This window comes from Excalfactoria chinensis, chromosome 1 (genome assembly GCF_039878825.1).
Source record: "Excalfactoria chinensis isolate bCotChi1 chromosome 1, bCotChi1.hap2, whole genome shotgun sequence".
Lineage (NCBI taxonomy): Eukaryota > Metazoa > Chordata > Aves > Galliformes > Phasianidae > Excalfactoria > Excalfactoria chinensis.
In genome coordinates this window covers 75,495,748-75,513,935 of record NC_092825.1, presented here as the reverse complement: position 1 = coordinate 75,513,935, position 18,188 = coordinate 75,495,748, and the positions used below count along the sequence as shown (strand labels likewise).

Here is an 18,188-nt window from a genome sequence, read left to right as displayed (position 1 = left end):
CAGAGAAGATCTTTTCATCACCCCCTGGCATTTTATATACATCTGGGGTGAGAGAGCCTTAATGGAGGCAATGCACCAGACTTCATTGCAGAGAACAACATTATAGAGATTTACTTATTTTTTTAGGGCTTCATATGTCTGCTTGATCTACAGTTTTGTACTTAATGAACCAGCAGAAAGAGAAGAGAGATGGTGCCTTTCTATTATTGTAGAGACAAAAAGTCATTTTTTTTCTGCTATTCACATTTTCCAACAAAGAAGTAAAAGAAGCTAATATGAAAGAACTAATGACGAAATGTTCTTTTTGTAACATTAGACAACCAATATTTGACTACTTCTACCTTTTGTAATAATGCAATATATTGCACAGTGATTTGAAATAAATTCAGTTCTAGAGAGAGAATATCGGTAAATGAAGTACAAATCTTGTTTAAGTCTAATAGTCTGTCTTGCCAAAAAAAAAGAAAAAGTCAAAACATACCTGAATTAACTCAGGACACTTTGGCATACAAAGCACTTGGTGTAGAGCTTGAAATTTGTGAAATCTGACTCAAACGAGTCTTAAAGCAGGTAATCCTCTTATTTATGCTTTTCCATCTGTATTTCTACCAGGCTTTTGATAGTAGATGGCTACGACTGCTTAGCTCTTCACTGCTTCCTTCTTTTGATGAGCTTCTTCTCAGACCAACTATAGAGCAGTGAAACCAGTGTTCAACTGTAGCATCTGTATGGTGCTGGAGGAACATTGTTGCTAGAGATATTGCTGTAGCACAGCTATTGGAGTATTCTATATGCAAAGATAATGTCTGTTATTGTGAAGGACATTGAAGCTGCTGTCATTGTCTCAGATTCTCATAGGTGAAGCATAATGGATAATGCACTGGTCAGCTACAGGTGCAGATATTTTGAAGTCAAGAAAAATTCAAGGTATTGCCTGTATTACTTAAAAGCATCACCCCTCCATCCCAAAATAATTAACCAAAGGTATAACAACAACAATAGAAACCTTTCTTGCTGTATCTCTAGGTTACAAAATTTATTTTGCTCCTCCAGCCTCTATAGAAGGTAGTAGTAATGAAGCAAAATATCCAGTATGGAAGGGAATAGGAGTTCTATAAATTAAAATCTTAACCCATTTTTATTTCTGGATCCTGTCAATCCTATTATGAGAAAATAAATATAGCATGGAAATAAGGTGCCACGTATACATTTAGTCCTCCACCTGAATGCATACAAGTCCATGGAGCCCAATGGGATTCATGCATCTCAGGGTATTTAGAGAGCTGGTCCATGTCATTGTGAGCCATCTCTCTTTTTTTTTTTTTTTTCAATGGTATTGGGAATCTGGAAAGGTCTCAGATGACTGGAATCTAGAAAATATTGTTCCAACTCTCAGGAAGAGCAAGAAAAAAGAACCTGATAATCAAAGGCCTGTCAATCTTATTTCTGTGTTTGGTAAAGTTATGGAAAAAATTATGCGGAGAGTTGTTGAAAAACACCTGAAGGACATTGAGGTCATTGGTAACAGCCAGTATGAGTTCATGAGAGGAAAGTCCTGTTTATCTAACTCAGTTTCCTTTTTTGTTATGGTCACCCATCTTGTTGACCAAGGGAAACCAGTTAACATCATCTTTTAGGATTTCATTAAAACTGTTGTTTCTCATGATGTCCTTAGGGTTAAAATGTCCAGCAAACAGCAGTGGGTAAATGATTAATGGGCTGGACCCAAAGGGTTATAGTAAATGGGGTTACATCAGTCTGATGACCAGTCACTAGTGGGGTTTCCCAGGGCTCCGTTTTAGTGCCAGTACTCTTTAATGTTTTCATAAATGACCATAAGGTGTTTTGAGTGAGTTTGCTGATGATACTAAAATGGGAGGAGCTATTGTCTCCATAGAGAGTGCAGAAGCCTTGCAAAGAGGCCTAGACAAATTAGAGAGCTGGGAAATAACCAGCCATGTGAAGTTAAGCAAGAGCAAGTGCCAGATTCAGCACCTGAAAAGGGGCAACCCTTGGTTGTACATACAGTCTGGGGAATAAGACATTGGAGAGCAGCTCTGCTGAAAGGTATTTGGGGGTCTTGGCCAACAGCAAGTTGAACATGAGTCAGCAGTGTGCCCAGGCAGACAGGAAAGCTGTCTGTATCCTGGCGGTGCGCTGAGTGCAGCATTGCTAACCAGTTCAGTGAAATGGATGTCTGGCTCTGCACTGTGCTAGTACAGCCTCACCTCGAGTATTGTGTGCAGTTTTGGGCACTACAGTAGAGAACTCTTAGAGGGTGTCCAAAAGAGAGACGCAAAGATGGTGAAGAGTTCAAAGGGGAAGATGTATGAGGAGTAGCTGAGGTCTCATGGTTTGTTCAGCCCAGAGAAGAGAAGATAGAAGGGAGACCTCATCGTGGCCTGTATCTTACTCATGATGGGGAGCATCATGAGGGACAACACTGCTCTCTGTTGACTTGAGATATTCTACTATTCTATGATTCTAATGAACAGAAGTCCTTGTACTTTCCAGATGTAGCAAAATGACTGCTGTAGTAGCTATACTTGGCAGGTAGATTATATGTAGAAATGGAAGAAAATTAGAAGTGTTCACTGTCATAAATGCAGAAAAAGAGAACAGCTTGACTTGTAAATTGATTGGAACAAGCTGTGAATTGATATTGTAAAAGTGAATCCTTCTGAAGAGGATGGGGCATCCAGGTTGCCCAGAGAGGTTGTGGGCACCCCATCCCTGGAAGCATTCAAGGCCAGGCTGGATGTGGCTCTGGACAGCCTGGTCTGGTGGTTGGCGACCCTGCACATAGCAGCGGGGTTGAAGCTGGATGATCACTGTGGTCCTTTTCAACCCAGGCCATTCTAAGATTTTATGACTATGATAAATCTGGTAGTCAACCTTTTCGATTGTTTACAGTAAGCTTATCTTTTAATATTGGGACTTTAACATTTAACTGATTTACAAAATAAATGTATGTAATCTTTGGCACATATTTGGGTTACTAGGTAGATTAATAATTCAGAGATTTTAACTGTTATTTTATATTTTTTTAAAAATATATTATTGTGGGTTTTTTATGTTCATTTTTGGTACTGTGATTTTACAGTACCATTAACAGTAAGTTGGTTGGATTATCATTGTGCAATGAATATGAACACTGAAGATTAGAGTGAAAATATCTTTGTGAACTGAATTTAAAATTTACTTTGGCATGCATGTCTTAAGAAAAGTATCGTTATTTTGTTATCAGGTCACAGAATTTTGCAGTGTAACTTTGTAGTCAGGGAAATGCAAATTTTCATCCCAGGAAAAGCTTTGATGTGGTAAATTTAGAGTTACCTTATTTTTGACAGAGTCTGTGTGACATGTTTAGGGTAGTGCTACAGCTTCTCCTCTAGTGTTGATTATTTTAAAACAAAATTAAAATCAAACCACAAGAAAGATGGGTAGCAAATGTCTAATCGAGAGATTAATATCTGATTAATTAATCTAATATCTAATTATTATCATTGGCAAATCAGAATTTAGGAGAAAATGTTTCACTATAGAGTACAACAGCAGAGGTTTTCAGACTCACGTGGAAAAATAAGTGCAGATGTTGACTATTAATATGCTGTGTAATCATAGCTTATCATGCAGGAAAGCAGCTGTTGTAGGCACCTATCGGTTTCAACTCTGGTGCCTGTCTTTGGCAGAGAGAAGAGTGCAGACCCAGTAAGAGTAAACATTTGTATTCAGACACGGTCAGTTTGACATCATCCCTTTCTGAGGCATTTCATCTCATTCCATTTATTTCTAAATGAGGTCAATTTGTCATGCTACAGATTCAGTGCCTTGATATAAAATGTTCAAACAATGTAACTTTATCAAAGCTGTGACCTATCACATATTAGGCTATGAGTATTTCTCACATTTCAGAGAAACCTACAGGAAAATTTGGACAAAAACAAACAAACAAACAAACAAAAAAAAAAAAAAAAAAAACAAAAAAAAACACCCAAGCATTGTTGGTAGCTAGAAAATGTGGAAGTTTGGTGGCCCTGCCAGGCAGGGGGGTTGGAGCTTCATGATCCTTGAGGACCTTCCCAAGCCAGGTGATTCTGTGATTCTCAGTAGACCTTCTTTTATAGCTCCTTCTTTATCTATACAGATAATGGCATTCCCCTGCACAAACATAACCTTTAAAACACTTTACCTTCTCCTTCTCAGTTCTTCCATAGTACAAAAATTACAAGACGAGAAAAGTCTGTGTTGAAGAGGACTAGGATTTTTCCTTTTCTTTTTTCTTTTGTTTTCCTATTTTTTCTCATTCTTATGTCAGAAAATAATGTTTTTGTTTGATTGTCATTCCTTCATTTTTAAATATATATTGCAGCATTTTTTTTATTGTTCTTTGTTGTGTCAGTGACATTCCAGTAGAAATTACCTCAATTTTCTTCCAATTGAAAACACCAATATTTTGTTTTACTTACAATCTTCATGTTCCCTCCCCCAAAAACAAGCAAGCGAACAAACAAATAAAAGCTACACATTCTTTTCATCTCCATGTGTTTGTATGTGTACTTGAGTGATTTATTTTTTTCCAGTCCCTGATTCACTTTTTTAAGCTGATTTAGCAAATACTTTGGGGTCCATATCCACAGAGACTTCTCTAATGAATATGTATTACATGTATGATGTTTTTTATATATATATATATATATATATATATATATATATATATATATACACTTTCATAATGTTGATGTACTATTGAGCTTCAAGTATTCAGAATCCTCTGCTTGTATCAAGAAGTTTGGGAAGCATAAGGAGAGGAAACATGACAGTGGGCAGTCCGTTTTCAGAATCACCTTGATGTTTTCCTTCTAAGCAATGTGGTGCTTATACTCATTGAAGTCAAATGGAGATAAATACCATTCTTCCCTTAGACTTTGCTCTGTAAAAATCTTATGTGTTCATTTCATCTACTTGAAGATGAATCTAAATGCTGGGTGTATGCTGAAATTGAAACAACAGTGATGGGAAAAAATAAAACATTGTTTTCCTGTTTAGATTAGTAAATTCGGTAGGACAAAAACTAGATGAGGAATGTAGAGATGCAGAAGGAGTGTCTGTACGGTGGTTCTCTTTATATTTTAGTTTGCTTTCAAGTCTTGAAAACAATAGAGGACTAAAATAATGTGATTGTACTGTGAATATCTGTAGGATGGTGTGGAATGAATACAGCATCTGTGTCTGATGTTCATTCAGTAATTATTGCTCTGGTTTAACAAAATGAAAGTTAACAGTGCATCTCCTTGCTTAATCTCCTGAAGAAGACTTATGTTTTGACTTTCACGCTAGCAGAGAGCCAAAGACTTCATCTAGTCCAGTGCTCATCCTTTCTAGTTTTACCTACAGTTTATATACTAAAACTTCAGTGTGGATGATTCAAACTTCTGAAAGTCAGTATGGGAAGAAGGTCAAATAGTTTATGTATGAATGCACAGTCAAGTTGGATTACTCCCTGTTTTGCACTGGATTGCTTTTCTCTGTTTCTTACGTGTATTATAGATTTCTTTTAGAATCCCATTTGGACTGTAAAAATTGTCTCTCACTGAAGAAAACTGTTCATACTGTGATATGCTGTGTCTGCAGCTATCTGAAGTAGATGGCAACAGTTGTAGATCTTGACATAGATTACAGCTGTCACAAAACAAGGCTGGATTGATGGCAATCCAGCATCAAGATTCTCCACTGTCTCTCTTCATCCTGTAGAGAGAGATTTGGATTATTAGAAGCACCATATTACTGTCAGTTACCTAGCATATCCTCAGCATGAAAACTGTGCTTCAGCTGTGGCAGTGTTTTGGTTCTCTCAGATTCTATGAAGTATAAACCTTGGAAGTAGGCAGAGATCTCAATCTTTTTAATTTGAATTGCCAGGGCCTCTTGATTTTTGTCCAACAAGATCTAGAATTGGGTTATTATGAAACTAATATTGTATGGCAGGTTCTGTAACAGTGTGTTGCTTCACTGAAACGTGCAGATTTTTAGTAAATGGCATGGAAAATCCAGGATCTTAGAAAATATGTGCTATGTCTGCTCTATTTCCTGAAGTAAACAGTTTTTTCTTCAAACACTAATGCTCTTTGGAAGTTATCAAGTACTCACCAACTTTCCTTTCAAATCCTTACTAATTTTAAACCCATGTTAAGTAATGTGTTTGTAAATTTTAATGCACGTCAAACATAAATGCTCGATACAGCTGGTATCAAACATAAATGTAGTTCAGAGAAAGTGCTCTGTTAAAGTAGAGAAATCATAGTTCATGTCTGTTTTCACCAAAAGGACTTCATAAAATACAGCTTAACCAGCTGCTAGTTATGCATTTAATGTAACTGAAATGATTAACTGTTGTCTGTGATGTACTTTAATTCAAAATTTGATAGAATAGTTACTTGGCCGACAGGAGGGTTATAAAAGTGGTGTAATATAGGAAATGTTTGATCTTCATCTTGCACAAGATGAAGAGAAATACCTCTTCCATGAAATCGGTTGTTGAAAACTTTCCTTAAAAAAAGTTGACTGTGATGTTTGAGATGCCTTTTAAGACATGTCCATTTATAATATAATAGCACTGAAGTGCATGTAAAATAAAATCAGTCTGTATTTTAATTTTGTCAAACCCTAAATAATTTTTTTTAAATTACAACTTTTTTTGAATTCTATTTATTCAGTTTATTCAGGCGCGAGTAGCTTTGTTGCCAGGTTGGTTTTTTTTTTGGCAATACTGATAGCAATTAAGAGTTCCTTGGTGTTTTAGATGTCTCTTCTGAAGAAGGAAATTCTAGATAAACATGCTCCGTTATGAAATGTCAAAAATAATACTCAATATTTTTACAAATCAGTAATGTAGGTTAACTGAAATGTTTGGAAATGGTCCTCATCTCTTTTTGAGGGGCAGGAATGGAATTACTGCATGATTTAACACATAAAACTCACCTTTAATAAGTCGTTGAATATGGAGGATTTTTTGTGTTGTACCCAGGGACCTCCTGGAATCATTTAGTACTTAACAGATAATAATAAAACTGAAGCAGGTGATGAATTAGTGGAACTGCTGATATCCTGACTAACCAGCTGTGAGCACTTTCCTGTTAAGTTACAAAATTATTTCATAATTTAGGCAACTCTGCGCTGCCTAAGCAGAATGTGGTGTGTGACCTCAGCATCTTTCTTTAGCTGGATGAATACCAGAACGTCTGAATGAAAGTCTTAAAGTGAGTGTTTCTTCTTGCTTATTGATGTTGTAAAGCACGTTCCTTGGAGCAACAAAAATGTTAAAGTCAAGCAAATTAAGCTCTAAACCACTTAACAGTTGAAAAGCCTGAGTCAAGATCAGGTGCTGTCATTCTCAATACATTAGCACCTGTGTATTAGTGATTTTTTTTCTTCTTTTCTGAGAGATTGTGATACATCTCTGTAAGGGTATACCTTGTTATGCATATAACTCTGTTTAAAAAGTTTTGTGTGATGTTGTCCATGGAATTTTTCTGACATATGACTGAATAAGACTGAAGATGAATCATCACTGGGTATCATCAAGCAGTCCACCTTTATCTTCAGTGCCTTAGGGCTGTATGTTTACTGTATCTCTTACTGCTTTTCTCCAGTATAACTGGAGAACTTACAGAATGTTGACTTAATTTGATTTATAAAGTTGAGTACTTACAGTAAATCAGAATACAGTATTTAACAATTCTGAACCTAACTTGAAACAAAGCAGGTTAATTATAGACGGCCTTTACTTTGTGCTTAAAGAACTTCCTTATTCTTGCAAGGGGGGGGGGATCTTATCACCTGGTAAAAGTAAAAAAAAATAGGCATTCTTACTACAGGACTGATGCTTGAGAGCACAAAGATGGCCCATTTCAATAGCTATACTTAGATCAAACTGGGAGGTAAACAGCAGTATATTAAGTGTGGACAGAAGAGCTCATCCTAAAAAATCCTTGAACTCCTTAGTTGCTAATGATGTACAGTAAAGTGATTGTGTGAAGTACCTGACATGAATAACTGGTCAGAAGTAAACAGGACAATCTCTAATTATCCCAAAAATGCTGGACAAATAAGATTTTCTTCCCTATATCTGTATTAGCTAAGAATTAAGCATCATGTTTTCATCTCCAACAAAGTGGCCATGTTTGAAGTCCAGTGGGCTTGGGGCTAATATTCAATCTTGTTTCAAAGATTTCCAGTAATGGCTAATTGCTGTCTCAGCTTAAGAGAGAAAGTGCCATGTGTGTTCTCAAGCACATTTTGGCCATGGATTAAGGTTTAATAGATTATTTTAGTTATATAACTTTCCCATAGCAACTACAGGAGGAAGTAATATTTGGAAAAATGGCTCTCTATTTTTAGAGACATTTAGTTTGACAGGTCTTTTGACCTTTTTTAGAAAGACTTATTAGGTGATCGCTTTTCATCTTATCTTCTGTTCTTACCAGTTATTCTTTGTAACTGGCAGCTGTGAGGAAAATCAGCACTTGGTGATCACTTACAAAATGCTAAAAATTCAGCAACCACTTAAAGAAGCCTGCGCTGCAAGGAGATGTGAGAGTTCTTTATATGAGATATATATGAATATGAGAATTTATTTATATTAACCCTACGTAGAACTTATATAGACAGCCTTCCACTTTCTGCTTGAAGAACACTAACAAAACTTCCTAAAACCTCCTCTCAGCCTGGCATCAACGGATGTGGTCAAACAAATACTAACACAATGGTCATGCTTACCTTTTAAGTTCAGTATTTTTTCAGCATTAAATAGTTGTAGGTAGCTGTATTTATTTATTTATTTATTTTTATCAGTAGCTGTATATACTCTAATCCGCATGTGTGGTGTTATGTGCTGAGTATACAGATATGTATATGTAGCAAATACTGTGTTAAATGTTAATATCTGAAGGCTGTGGAAATAGAAAAAATGGCTAAATTAAAGCTGTCTGCTTTCTGTTTTCAGATAATGTTAGGCTTCCATCTGTGCATATAGATGGCCAGTGGATTGTATATTTTACAGAGCCCTCTAAAAAGCAAAAAGTGGGATAAAATTCAGTTTTAATACCATTTTTCTTTTTCATCTGTGTCTCTTTATGGTGTTGTGTAGGCACTTAGTTATGTTAAAGTGATTTACTGTCTTTAGGATGTTCCAAAATACACGGGCTTCTCACTTGTAGTTCAGTTTAGGTTTCCACAACCTTCAGCATGTGTTAGGTCCAGAGTTAATCTTTTCCAGTGTGTTCATTCACTCTGTAGCTTTCAACCAGAAGTGATTATAAACCAGCTTTACAGATTTTTCATAAACAACAGCACTTGTGAGTATAATAAATGAACTGGTTTTTATGTTTTTATCTGCGTTAGCAAGCTTCCTGGAAAAGCAAAGGAAGCCTCCTGCAAATGCAAACTCTTACTTAATAGAATTTTGTTACTGCCACAAGAAGTACAACCTCAAAATATTGAGCTTTCAAAGTGGCTGCCTAGCAACATAGGGCTTTTATGGGCTAGCAGCTAAATGGCTCCTTTTTGGAGAAGAATTTAGGGCTAGCTGATTTCACGCAAATAGCTTGTATGAAATCATTCCCCTTCGTGCTATTTGCAAAATGTTGCTGAAGTCATTGCCTCAGGATATCTGTTTTTCACAGTTTGCTTTTCGAGGTTTAGGATTGGTTGAGATCAATCACATAGTGATTGTATCTGTTTTTCATTTTTGGAACTGGTGGTTTCTAAAGTATCAAAGATATTTTGACATAGTCTTACAAAACATATAGTCTTATGAGTGTTGGTAATGCTTTTCACAACCGCAGGTATTTTGAGAACTAAAACAGCCCCTACATTCATTGGAATCAGGAAAAAATGAGAAGTGTTGATGTCAATTTGTATCCAACTTGTACTAATGGTCACTGATTTTTTTTTGTAGAATTCATCCAGCCATCCAACTGCCATTAAATACTGTCTATCTGTAAGTCTTTTAACCCAGAAGAAACCAAAGTTTCAAATCTTTAACCTTGATATATCATAACTGATGTTCTGCTGTTCCTGTGATTGCTGTAATTCGTATGCATGAATGGAGAAATCTATGTCAAGAAAAATAAGCAAGGCAGAGGTAATTTTAGACCAAAAGCTCATGCTTATTGGGTGCCCAAACGTTTGTATTTATAAAGCACACTGCATTCAATGGTGCTAGAGAGCAACCAATCATAGCAGATAATTCACCTTTTCTTTGCAGAGGAAAGAAAAAGCAGCTCTTTATTTGAACAGCTGGATGAACTCAAGACATAATGAATCTCACTGTAAAACTGAATACTTCTATATTTAAAACAAGAGAAAGGCAACACTGAGAGTTATTGTTTGATTACGCATTTTGCGGTGAATCCACAGCACACAGAAGGTCATATGGCTGTGATTGGGTTTCAGGTCATTTCTAAGAAACTCACTGAGCTCAATTACACGTGGTTAATAGCATGAGGGTTGTGAGGGGAACAGTATTTTTTATAAAGCAATTTATAATACTTAAAAACCATAAAAGTATGATTGCCCAGCTTGCTAAGGTAATTAATTACGAGTTGTCACACAGAGGTCCATTTAAAAAAAAAAAAAAAAAAAAAAAAAAAAAAAAATTGAAAGAAATAATGAGATGCTTTATGCTTTGTATTGTATGAAAACAGACATTGCCAAGATTGTGTGTGGCTCTGTGTTCCATACCTTAAAGTAGATTACAAAAGTTATGAAGCATTTATGAAGGGAAAAACAAAAGATCAGAACAACTACTGTGTGACATGATACTAATGTAGCCTAGAGTTTTGTGTTTGTGTTTATGAAGGAGATGGATAATATATAGCCTGATCACTGTTTCAAAGCACCTACAGCAGGAAACTTCTGCTAATAGAAAGTTATTTAATTTAGCATTGAAAGGCATAATGTGATCCAAAAGCTTGAAACTGAATCTACATGTATTGATTCTACATATAGCATGACGTTCTTCATAGTGAGGATAACTGAAGACTGAAGCAATGCACTTGAGAAATCATGGATTCTCTGCTGTTTGAAATGTGTAAAGGAAGATTCAGTATCTTTTAGAAAGAAAAAAAATATATCTGTGTAAGCCCATTTGAACTATAGGAATATTGGACTGTGGCATTTATTTTTACCAGAACATGCTCTATCATTAGTATACTGAGAGTAAGTGTATGTGAGATATAAAGGGATTCTAGGAAGGAACAGTAAAACTAAATATTCCAGGAACTGCATACGACTATGTCCGGAGCTGCAAATCTAGATGATAAACTTTGATGTTAAGGCAAGATTATGTCTTCATAGTTGTTATCTTTTGACAAAACCTTTCATTATTTTGTATTTTGACAGATACAACTAACTAGCCTTTAGCTAGCTAGTGATGGGATTGAATCATGTCAGTATTTTATTTGCTAGCTATTTAGTTGAATACTTTGTGGCTTTTTAAACTGATCAACCACTCAAATCACTCAAGTCAGCAGCAGGTCTTCTGCAAGAAAATGCTGTCCTATATTCAAATAACACGCTAAACCACTTTTGCAGTTGGTTTATGTAATGGTGTATCACCAGCCCACAAGCATCTGCTCTTAGTGCTGCATATTGAGTAGGAACTCAAGCATGTTCTAGTCAGTGCAGATCAGATGACAGGACATCCTTCAAGCAGCAGTGCTACTTCTGCTGCACCCCACAGCTGCACTCCCTTATCTGAGGGAGCAGGTAAGAATATTAAAGGCTAGGAGAATGTGTTGGGTCTTTTGTTATTATTAAGGGCCATTTTCACACTTCAAACTGAAACTCTTGACTGCTGAGGAAAAAGGTTTAGATGACTCTTGCAGCTTCTCTTCTTTGTATAGCTACAGGAGAAACCTGAAGCAATGTAAACAGCATAGTTATAGGGAGTTCATATGTGGTGCTTATGACATAAATCGTATGTTGAAATATCCTATGAAAAACTGTTGCATACAAGCAAAAAATACAGCACAAAATACCCTGTTTAACAAATTCAGGACCTAGGATTAAATGTTACAGTGTTACTACTGTCATGCTTGATGCTTGTGATTCTGGTTGTACTTGTTTCACTGTGAGTCTCAACAGATTCAGACAGGTTAAATCTTTTTCCCTTTTATTACTATAAATCTGGCATGTCTGTAGAGGACCCTGAGAGATCCAATATACTGATAAGGGAGAATAGTCAGTGACTGGTTTTTATCCTTGAAAATCACGGTGTCTACTTTAAGGTATTCAAATCTATCAGAATGAGTCTTTTTCAGTATTTTCAGAAATATTACACTCTCTCTGTTAGCTAAGTCATTGTTTAGTAAAAAGGAAAAATAAAAGAATAAATTCAGTCCAAAGCCTTCATTGTTACTATTCCTTCTCTATGCCCTGGTAGAGTACACTGGTATGAAAAACTTCATTGAGGTACAGTTTATTCCTCCATGCTTGGCAGCAAAGCATAAAGTTTGCAGAAGAAAAGACGAAGTGCCAAGAACATGTGCCAAATCATAATATCTCTTCAGCTCCTTCTGCTGGAAGGATCTCAATGCAGCTCCCAGAATGTTTGAAAACCACCATCAGTCACTGATAATGCTTCTATTTAAGTAAGCATCAGTCCTTACTTCAGGGCAATTGGCCAGACTGAAGCAGACGGCATAATTTCTCTCTCATTTTAGTAATTTGTGAAGTATTTCAGGATGAACACTTAGGCAAATAGATGTGAATTACTGGAGAGTGCTTTGTTTGTTTTGGGATATGTTGAATGAAATAATTGATTTTGTTAGAATGTTTCCCAGAAAGCTTATTTAGCATGATACTGATGCTGAAGGTTGATAGCTTCTTAATCAGGGCAATACCAGCATAATTTTCATTAAGGACAATCATCAGCTACTGTCATAGATTTATACTGCATATAATGCTTAAGTTAAAGTCATAGAATGATGCAGAAGTTTGAGCTGGAAGAGGCTTAAAAATCACCTAGATCATCCCATTTCATCCCATTGGATGAAAATTTCCACTCAGTTTGAAATCCACAAAGGAGATGTTTGTTCTCTTTTTTGAATGATTGGTCTGTTGGTTGGTTTGTTTTGGCATTGGTATTAATTCCTTTTCCATTACAGAGAGTATAAAAAATGAGTACTACAGAGAAGTAATTAAAAATGGATGGAGGAATTACTACCAACCTTTAGAATGTATAAAATACTACCCTATATCTTTATTGCTCATTTAAAATAGGTTGTTTAAAAGATATGCTGCTTCATGCTCTTTTAATGGTTGTGACTTTGTTCAGGACTGCAGTTTGAAAATAAGTGGCATATAGAGCAACTTAGTTTTTTCTCTATTCTTACTGTCCATGGAAATTACAACAGATCCAAAGACCCCAATCATACTACTTGATAGATCAAATTCTCAGCTACAAGATACTCTTTTTCAACACAGTCACCACAGTTAGTTATGCATTTTCTCCACGATGAATAAAAGCCTGCGGGCTGTGCTCATAAAAATCTACTCCAGTGGAGGTGCCCTGCTGTTGCTGTCACCACTGCTGAAATGCACCACCTACTGCCTTCATAAGCATTCGGCAAGCATTGATGAATGTCAGTGGGTGCCATTTTTCCACATGGAGGGGTTCTGTGACAAAGCTTTGCTTCATATACACTTCTGTGTCAGTCACCATTTTGTCAGACTGCCTCTCTGCTGCCATCTGACACATGGCAACAAAGGGTAGTGGAATGTTGTCAAGGAGGTTCAATCTCAGCTTCTGTACTACCAATACCTCTGATTCTGTGAGGCCGATGTAATAAAATATGAGGTATTCCTTTACAGCAGCCCTCATATGTTCTTTTCCCTACAGTTATCTAGTAGACCATTTGGGAAGATGCAGAGTAGAACTCAAGTCTCTCCAGGTCAGATGTCTCCAATTAAAATGCTTCTATAACAACTGAAAAAAGAATTAGTTGATACTTTAAAGTTTTAACCTCTCAATTTTACTAATCTATAGAGTTTACTTCTTTGCACCTATTTCAGAGTAGTCTACTCCAAATCCTTTCACTTTTTCTGACCTCTGCCTTCAATACTGGTAGATCATTGGCATTTTTGTGCCAGATTTTATGATCTGGTGATATACAAGAAGATAAGCCTTATCTTGTAAAATCTCTTTTTCTATTTATTTCATAATGCTTGCTGTCATGAATGTATATGGAGGTGTTTCACAGAATCACAGAATTGTAGGGGTTGGAAGGGACCTCTAGAGATCATCAAGTCCAACTCCCCTGCCAAAGCACCTTTTTCATGCAACAATATTGTTAATAATATCATATTTCATATTCCTCTTTTGTTTTACTTACTGTTTGGTGATTTTCTGGAACGTCAGTTTATCACTGACCTCTATGACTCTGACTGGAAATGCTATAATCTAACTTGGGGAGATATTAATTTAGTGCACAGAAGATTCAAAAAGAACAGAAAGAAAACTACATTTGTGATATATCTGAGCAGCAAGATGTTTCTGCAAAGCAATATATCAGTGTTAATTCGGAGTAACCCAGTTAAGTTGCCACGGTGATTTCACTTGGTCTAAGGATTGGTCTAGGCAATTTAGTGCTAAGCTAGACTTGGTTATGTCTGTGTAGCGCTGCATTATGCTGTGTTGATGAGACAGAGCAATAGTTAGTTGAACGTGAGCTTTTTATGTAAGTGTGAAATCACTAATTGTAAAAACCCTTTTCTCAGGTTGAAAAAAAAAAAAGAAAGCCTGCAACAGAACTGCAATGACCATAGTCCTGAATTATTAACTAAATAATGTTTTCATAAATACAAAAAATTGATACATTCATGTGCTGTATGAACCAGTGAGGTGTTCTAGAAACTGAAGAGGCACCCTGCTGAATTTTTGTAATTTGTGCTTTTTGTTTTTTCTCAGAGGAAAAAGAGCAGGCAACAACCAATCACTCACAGTTGCACATGTTTCTGACTGATGGTGTTGATGCTTTAATTAGAGCAGTGGGAAGTCAGCTTGAATTCTTTCATTTTATAGAAAGCAAAATGAATTGAGGTTAATTAAAGGTTAATTAGAAATTAATTGATAGGGTTTTTTTGTTTTTGTTTTTTTTCTTCTGTCTTTTGGTGATAACAGAAACGTTAGAATCCTTGACTTTGATGACAACAGATTGGGTAGGCCTGGTGTTGATTGCTACTGCCAGCATGAAAGCGGTGCTGCAGTCCTACAGCTCCAGTTCTTAATCAATGAGGTAAGCATATATTTACTTGGATTCTTCTCTATATGTTTAGTTGATTAAGGCAATTGGTGTATTGTAATTGAGTTATACGATTTTATCCCATTGACAAATTGTGCCAACAAGTAAGTGGCATACATCCAGAGGATGTTCATCATGCAGACTTTTAGAAGGCTATTCTTGTGACTGCATGCCAGGAAAACTATAATGTTTATTTACATCCCTATAAAATACTGAACAAAAGGCAGTCAATACATGAATGTTTACAGATAGATGTGAAATCCATTCAATTACTGAATGTGCTACACAGCTCTGTTTCAAATAGCAGTTAATAAGTGACTTACTATTTTTCTGTGGAAAAATATTGATGTTAATTATCTAAAAGCTCAATAGTTGTGGATATGCAACTATTTGCAGTAAAAAAGAGCAACAGCAGGGATCATCAATCAAGTGAGCATGCTTAGCCCTTCTACGTGGTTTGTCAAAATCAAGTTCAGATGATGTAAAGAAACAGCATGAGATTATAACTTGCTCAATGCAGGCAGTCTCTGGAGATAGTAATGCACAAGAAAACTTTGCTGAGCCTATAAATCTACTCAGCAGATTGTTTTCAAAATCTCATAACTTGAATAAAATCATAAGATTGTTTTAGTTCAGTTTGCATTAGTTTTCTTCCCTACTGTAGGAAAACACTTTTGACAATCTCAAATCCTCGAAGCTATCAGAGCTTCTCGATTAACGGGCCTGGCTTTTGATGTTTTGTTGGTTTATTTTTTTTTAATCTCTGAAGTAGTGTTTTGTTGTGAGCTTGTTTGGAAAAGTGCCTGTACCAGTGAAGGTAATGAATGGAGACTGAAACTTCACTAATAATTCTTTATAAAAGGGTTGGAAAAGTGTTGGAAATAAAGGAGCCAAGATTTGAATGAAGTGGTCCTTTTTGACCAGCAAAAACTGTAATATGTAAGATTATTTGGAGTTGTGTGGTGGAGATTCTATCTCTGTCATTGATCCAAACTCTTTGGGAGATGACAGTTAAAGCATGGATTATATTGTATTAGAGAAGTCTTACTTTAGTAAGTTGCATTTGCATATGTCAGCACTGAAAAAACAGTTGCTAGGATTAGGAAGGAAATCTTGAGATACAAGAAGAGAACTTTCAGTCTATCTTATCAGACCATCATAGTTGGTATTAACTGATTGTTCAGTCATATCCTCCACCTTTGCCAAGGTAAAGCATTGTCTTCTGTTTGGGCAACATCCAGTTCCTTTATGCTATAGGAGCATGTAGGGATTGAGCCTTTCTATCAGGCCTGATTTGACACGTAACTATAGTAACCCCACTGATGCAGCAGAGATACCTTCCTCAACAGTCATTTTCACATGCCATTGCTGCTCTATGGTATGGTTCTTGGGGATCAGCAGAACCAAACTTCAGAGTATTTTTGATCTGTAGCAAAGACACCATCCTTTTGTCTACATCTCTTTTGTCCTGTCCTTTTGCTACCCGTCCCTATGTTCTCTTACCTGCATCTTTTCACAGTGCCAGTGGTGAATTTCATATTGTCCTCATATAGCTTCTGTATTGTGCTTGGCTCTGTTGTTTGTGTGTCCCTTTTTCCTTTAGTCATACCATTTATAATCACCTTTTAAAATAAGTACTGGCTGTCCTTCTTTTCATTAATCTCTAAGCTTGTGTGGAAATTTGTGGGAGTTTGCATGTATAGCTTTGGTTAAAACCGTTAATTTGCATTTTAAATTGATGGAGTTTTAATTTAACTGATCTCATAATAATGTAAAGTATGTATTAGTATTAGATTTATTCAAATTGGTCTGAATATATGCTTATAGAAGGAAGCAAGCATTTCTCATAAATTGTACTGTTTTCTATGGGGAGATCGTTTTAACAGTGAGGATGAATTGAGAATAAGACAGAACTCACAGAAGAGTGACGTGCTGTATTTTGTGTCTGCTCTAGGGTGCTTTGGTCAGTGCATGTGCAGATGATACGCTTCATTTGTGGAATCTCAGACAGAAACGACCAGCCATCCTACATTCTCTGAAATTTAACAGAGAACGGTAAGACTATATAAGAAAAATAAAAACATCATTTAAAGAGTAACATGCTTATTTTCCAGATTTTTCATAATACATTTGATAGTCTGTCTTTCCAAAGGAGGATTTAATTTTGTCTTCAAGTTTTTTTTCTTCTGTTGTTTGAACCCTGTTTCCATAGAACAAAAACTTTGGTTTCTTTCTAGAGCCTTCTCAGAACTAGACGAAGTGTAGCTATTCTTCTGTTGGATGTTTTTTCATTTGACCTTCTATTTACATGAACTGGTGTGAGCAGTGGTATGGTTGCTGCATTTGAAGACCAGACACAAAGCACTGTGGTCCTTTGAGGCTAACCTATTCTCTACTAGGCAGAGTACCTCAACTGTCTTTAACACAGACATTTTTTTTCCTCTACCCTAAAGTGTTTTATTTTATAAAATACCATAATTTTAGCAGGAATCCATTGTGAATTTGTGAAAATACGTAACTGTCAAGTGAATCAGAATCTCCTTTTCTACATTTTGCTTTATCAGTACCAAACTGTAAAAACTTTGCTGAAAATAGATTAAATGAGTGATTGTTATTTTCAAACTCAGACAAACAGAAGCTGAGTACTTTACTTGAGTGACTAAATACAGATTAAAACTTGCTACAGTATTATGGAGATAGAGTGCCATATTTGTAATAATATTAAGAAAAAAATTATGCATTTCTGTAAGGAAATTCAGTTACTATTCAGAAAAATGTAGTTCATTGGATAAATGTAGCAGGGTGTTGGGTTTTTTTGAGTGGGGGGGGCTGTTATTCCATTCTTCATCTTTGGGATCAGTTTGTTTTTGAGTTTGAAAACAT

At 36.0% G+C, this 18,188-nt stretch overlaps 1 protein-coding gene across 10 annotated transcripts in view; it reads left to right on the top strand.

The window, feature by feature from the left end:
• STXBP5L (syntaxin binding protein 5L) overlaps nucleotides 1–18,188 on the top strand; it is a 170,718-nt gene that overhangs the window by 45,851 nt on the left and 106,679 nt on the right. For all 10 annotated transcript variants that reach the window (XM_072357264.1, XM_072357295.1, XM_072357278.1 and 7 more), the window contains exons 3-4: nucleotides 15,218–15,299; nucleotides 17,260–17,360. In XM_072357264.1, coding sequence (XP_072213365.1) covers nucleotides 15,218–15,299; nucleotides 17,260–17,360 — 183 coding nt within the window. The remainder of the gene's footprint in view (nucleotides 1–15,217; nucleotides 15,300–17,259; nucleotides 17,361–18,188) is intronic.